The sequence below is a fragment of the Sphaeramia orbicularis genome, chromosome 7, assembly GCF_902148855.1.
Source record: "Sphaeramia orbicularis chromosome 7, fSphaOr1.1, whole genome shotgun sequence".
Classification (NCBI taxonomy): Eukaryota; Metazoa; Chordata; class Actinopteri; order Kurtiformes; family Apogonidae; genus Sphaeramia; species Sphaeramia orbicularis.
Genome location: NC_043963.1, coordinates 6,214,090 through 6,219,437, shown reverse-complemented (window position 1 = coordinate 6,219,437; position 5,348 = coordinate 6,214,090). Strand labels below are relative to the sequence as shown.

Genomic DNA, 5,348 nt, shown 5'->3' with positions numbered 1-5,348 from the left:
CTTCCCCCATGTACACTGCACCAAGCACCACACACCATTAGAGGCACATCTGGCCCCATCCCAGAAAGAGTCGCACGAGTGAGAAATTGTCTCTAAAATCGCACAGTGTATGGACGCCATAAAAAAACACTGTTTTTGTCAGTACAATGACATAGATGCTGATGGAAAAACTGAAGTGATTTTGGTTTTTATCAAGAAAACATGTTAAATGGATAGATATCAGCTCTGAAATAAAACTACTATGAGCTATTTTTGTCGTTATCATTATATTTGTCCAAACAAATGGACCTGTAGTTGGACCAGACATTAAAATGAACCAGAAATTGAAGAAAACAAGGGGAGGTCTAATAATTTTGTCTGCGACTGTAGAACAGAACCTGACACCCTCACAAATTCAGCTGGTATTGACTCAGATAGAACAGGACTGACACACAGGGACATGGGAACTTTTTTTTTTTTTTTTAATCCCTAACCCTGACCTTTTCCTAACCCTAACAGAGTTGTAGTTTTACAGTTTTACCAATTTAGTGCATTTACTGTGTGTGCTTTTGGGAGTTATTACTGATGTTCTACTGTTTAATAATGAGGTGAGTTGATAAAAATGCATCTCAGTGTTTACGGGGATGAAAGTGTTTTTTTCATTAGTTGTGTGTATTTATTAACTTTTATTTGCCGTATATTAGTGGCATAACATGAACAGAAAATACACCTAAAGTGCAGTTATTTGTCCACTACTGCAGCCGCTGTAAACACCAACACAGAGATGAGTCACGTTGGTAAAAGTTTCGATTCAAAGTTGATTCGTCTTTCATGAACGTGTTCATTAATAAAACATTCATTTCTCCCACTGAGACTCCAGCTGTTCTGTCCAAAACATTCCCTTTTCTGTCCTGAACTCAGACTGGGAAACAGAGTCCAGTCATTCTTCATTCCACTTAAAAACCTGCTTCACCGTTTGGTTAAATATTGATAATAGCGCTCGCTGATTGATTATTGATTCCTGATCAGATGTGAAGGTGAAGTGTTTGAGTCACTGTTACATTAATGTCGTGTTTATTCATGTGAAGGTTTGTTTTTTACATGAACGTGACTGCGGCTCCAACATCAGATTAATACTAGTATAAAAATAAACGGTTACCATGACAACTGGTCTTAATAGATGGATGTTAGATTCACGTTGACACTCATTAATTGGCAGAAAATTCAGTGAGAAAAAAAATGTACAGAAGTATGTTGTACATTTATCCACATATGCGTTTATCTGAGTAATGGAAAAGTAATAATGATAAAAGTATTTGTACTATTATTACTAGTCATAATACAAGTAATACTATGAATGGTAAAGTAATAGTAGTAGTGTTATTTATATCATGTTAATAATAGTAAGAGTAGTAAGAGTACTTTTATTAGTAGTAGTAATAGTAGTTATTAGTTACTAGTTAGTTGTAATAGATTAATTTGAATATATGAAAACCATTACTATCATATGAATATGATTACTATCACTCAAAGAACTATTATTGCTATTACCACTACTACTGATAAAAAAGTACTGTCTATAATATTACTATTAATTTAATAGTAACATTAATATTATATTAAAAGGGCTACTGCTATTATTAAAGTTACTATTACTATCACTGGTATTATTACTGATAATAAAATACTGTTAACATTATTACTATTTCTGCCATATTAATATAATTACTACTATTATTACTATTACTTGTATTACTACTGATAATAAAAATACTGTCAGTAGTATTTCTCTCTCTACCCAATGAACATGACCGCAACTATTAATACAACTATTACTTTAAAACTACCGCTGTTACAAGTATTACTACAACAAATATACAACGACTATATTACTCTTACCACTTACAGCTACTTCAACTATTTTAATTATAACTTGTAGTATTACCAGTAACAGTAAGAATACTATTACTATTCTTACTGTTCATACCTTATTAATACAACTTCTACTATTTCAGAAATTACTACTATTATATTTATAATACAATTACCTTAACAACTAATACTATTGCTTGTATTACAACTGAGAGTAAAAATGCTATTATCACTATATTACTACTACTACTACCACTACTACTACTACTATGACAACTATTACTATCACTATTACTGTACAATTACTGGTATTGCAAGTATTACTACAACTACAGTTAAAAATAAAGATAGTACTTCTATTTATTACTTCTATATTAATCTGAGTACTGCAATTACTACTATTACAGCTGCTACCTTTACTTCTATTACTATTACTACTACTGCTAGTATTAATTCTACTACCAAACTATTACTTTTGTTTCTATTACTGCTATATTAATATGTCTACTACTAATAATAGTAATAAATACTGTAGTTTAACTGAGTAGTAAATACTCATTAAACTGAAGGTTATGATATTGAAGTGATTTTATCCAGATTTTATTGTGTTTTCAGGCTCTGCCCCCTTTGAGCCCTTTAAAAAAAATGAATGCGCTGACACCAGGTCACATGATCCAGATGAAGCTTCATCAGTGACATCCTCCTCCTCCTCCTCCTCCTCCTCCTCCTCCTCCTCCTCCTCTTCTTCATCTTCCTCATTGTGAAGACGTTCAACTCAAACGTCCGTTTTCCTAATCTGAAGGATTCCTGTTAGAGCACACAGCTGCTTAATCACCTCTAATCCACACACAGTTAATGTGTTCTAATCCAGCAGAACACCAGTAAAACCTGTAACACCAGCAGACCAGACTGAGCCCAGTAACACCAGTAAAACCAGTAACACCAGCAGACCAGACTGAGCCCAGTAACACCAGTAAAACCAGTAACACCAGCAGACCAGACTGAGCCCAGTAACACCAGTAAAACCGGTAACACCAGCAGACCAGCCTGAGCCCAGTAACACCAGTAAAACCGGTAACACCAGCAGAACAGACTGAGCCCAGTAACACCAGTAAAACTGGTAACACCAGCAGAACAGACTGAGCCCAGTAACACCAGTAAAACCGGTAACACCAGCAGACCAGACTGAGCCCAGTAACACCAGTAAAACTGGTAACACCAGCAGAACAGACTGAGCCCAGTAACACCAGTAAAACTGGTAACACCAGCAGAACAGACTGAGCCCAGTAACACCAGTAAAACCGGTAACACCAGCAGAACAGACTGAGCCCAGTAACACCAGTAAAACCAGTAACACCAGTAGACCAGACGGACCCCTGTAAAACCAGTAACACCACCAGACCAGACTGATCCCAGTAATGCCAGCAGACCACACTGACCCCAGTTACACCAGTAAAACCAGCAGAACCAGTAACACCGGCAGACCAGACTGACCTCAGTAACACAGGTAAAACCAGTAACACCAGCAGAACCAGTAACCCCAATTAAACCGGCAAAACCAGTAACACCTGTAAAACCAGTAACACCAGTAAAAACAATAGAACCAGTAACACCAGCAGAACCAGTAACACCAGTAAAACCAGTAACACCAGTAGAACCAGTAACACCAGCAGAAACAGTAACACCTGTAAAAGCAATAGAACTAGCGACACCAGTAGCACCAATAAAACCAGTACCACCAGTAGGACCAGTGGAACCAGTAACACCAGTAAAACTGGCAAAACCAGTAACACCAGTAAAAGCAATAGAACCAGTGACACCAGTAGCACCAGTAAAACCAGTACCACCAGTAGAACCAGTAACACCAGTAAAGCAAATAAAACCAATAACACCAGAAAAACCATTAACACCAGGAAATCCAGTAACCCCAGTAACACTAGTAACACCAGTAACCCCAGTAACACTAGTAACACCAGTAACCCCAGTAACACTAGTAACACCAGTAACCCCAGTAACACTAGTAACACCAGTAACCCCAGTAACACTAGTAACACCAGTAGCACCAGTAACCCCAGTAACACTAGTAACACCAGTAACCCCAGTAACACTAGTAACACCAGTAACCCCAGTAACACTAGTAACACCAGTAACCCCAGTAACACTAGTAACACCAGTAACCCCAGTAACACTAGTAACACCAGTAGCACCAGTAACCCCAGTAACACTAGTAACACCAGTAACCCCAGTAACACTAGTAACACCAGTAGCACCAGTAACCCCAGTAACACTAGTAACACCAGTAACCCCAGTAACACTAGTAACACCAGTAGCACCAGTAACCCCAGTAACACTAGTAACACCAGTAGCACCAGTAACCCCAGTAACACTAGTAACACCAGTAGCACCAGTAACACTAGTAACACCAGTAGCACCAGTAACCCCAGTAACACTAGTAACACCAGTAACCCCAGTAACACTAGTAACACCAGTAACCCCAGTAACACTAGTAACACCAGTAAAACAAGTAAAACCAATAACACCAGTAACACCAGTGTCAGCCTCCCCAGTCCACCCTTTACTGTGCCCCAGTGCATGATGGGTTTTATATTATGGTATGTTTTGTGAATGTGATGAGGACGATTAATGAGCATTAAACTGGGAACCAGCAGGCTGTTCAATAGAAGCAGTTTCCACGGTAACCCTTTACTTTCCTCCTGGTTCATACTGGTAAATATTTATTAAACATTTATCATCGTACTTTTGAAAACGTGGGTTTTGTGTCATTTTGTCAGAAGGAGAATTAGTCTGAATGGAAGTGTGCGTGTGTGTGTGTGTGTGTGCATGTACACGTGTGTGTTTATAGTTGCGTGTGTGTGTGTGTGTGTGTGTACATTTACGTGTGTGTACATGTACGTGTGTGTGTGTAGTTGCATGTATGTTTGTACATGTATGTGACTGTGTGTTTGTGTGATTGTGTGTCTGTGTGATGCTTGTACACATGTGCGTTTCTATGTTGTGTTTATGTACATGTGTGATTGTGTGTTTGTGTACAGGAATGTGTATGGGAATCTGTGTGTGTCTGTTGTGTGTGTGTGTGTGTGTGTGTGTGTCTGTTGCATGTTTGTGTACATCTGTGTGTATGATTGTGTGTGTGTTGTGTGTATGTGTGTATATGATTGTGTGTGTGTGTGTGTGTTGTGTATACATGTGTGTGTCTGTTGCATGTTTGTGTATATCTATGTGTATGATTGTGTGTGTGTTGCCTGTACATGTGTGTCTGTTGTGTGTATGTGTGTATATGATTGTCTGTGTTGTGTATACATGTGTGTGTCTGTTGTGTGTACGTGTGTGTGTCGTGTGTACATGTGTGTGTCTGTTGTGTGTACATGTGTGCTGTGTGTACGTGTGTGTCTGTTGTACGTGTGTGTGTTGTGTGTACATGTGTGTGTCTGTTGTGCATACATGTGTGTTGTGTGTACATGTGTGTGTGTTGTGTG

The 5,348-nt window shown here is 38.4% G+C and overlaps 1 protein-coding gene across 1 annotated transcript; it reads left to right on the top strand.

The window, feature by feature from the left end:
- Positions 1-3,399: 3,399 nt before the first annotated feature.
- LOC115422029 (dentin sialophosphoprotein-like) lies at positions 3,400-4,656 on the top strand (the record flags this gene model as incomplete). The annotated part of the gene is made up of 1 exon (XM_030138070.1): positions 3,400-4,656. A coding segment is annotated over one exon (1,077 nt), but the record flags the coding sequence as incomplete, so codon positions are not given.
- Between the last annotated feature and the right edge of the window lie 692 nt (positions 4,657-5,348).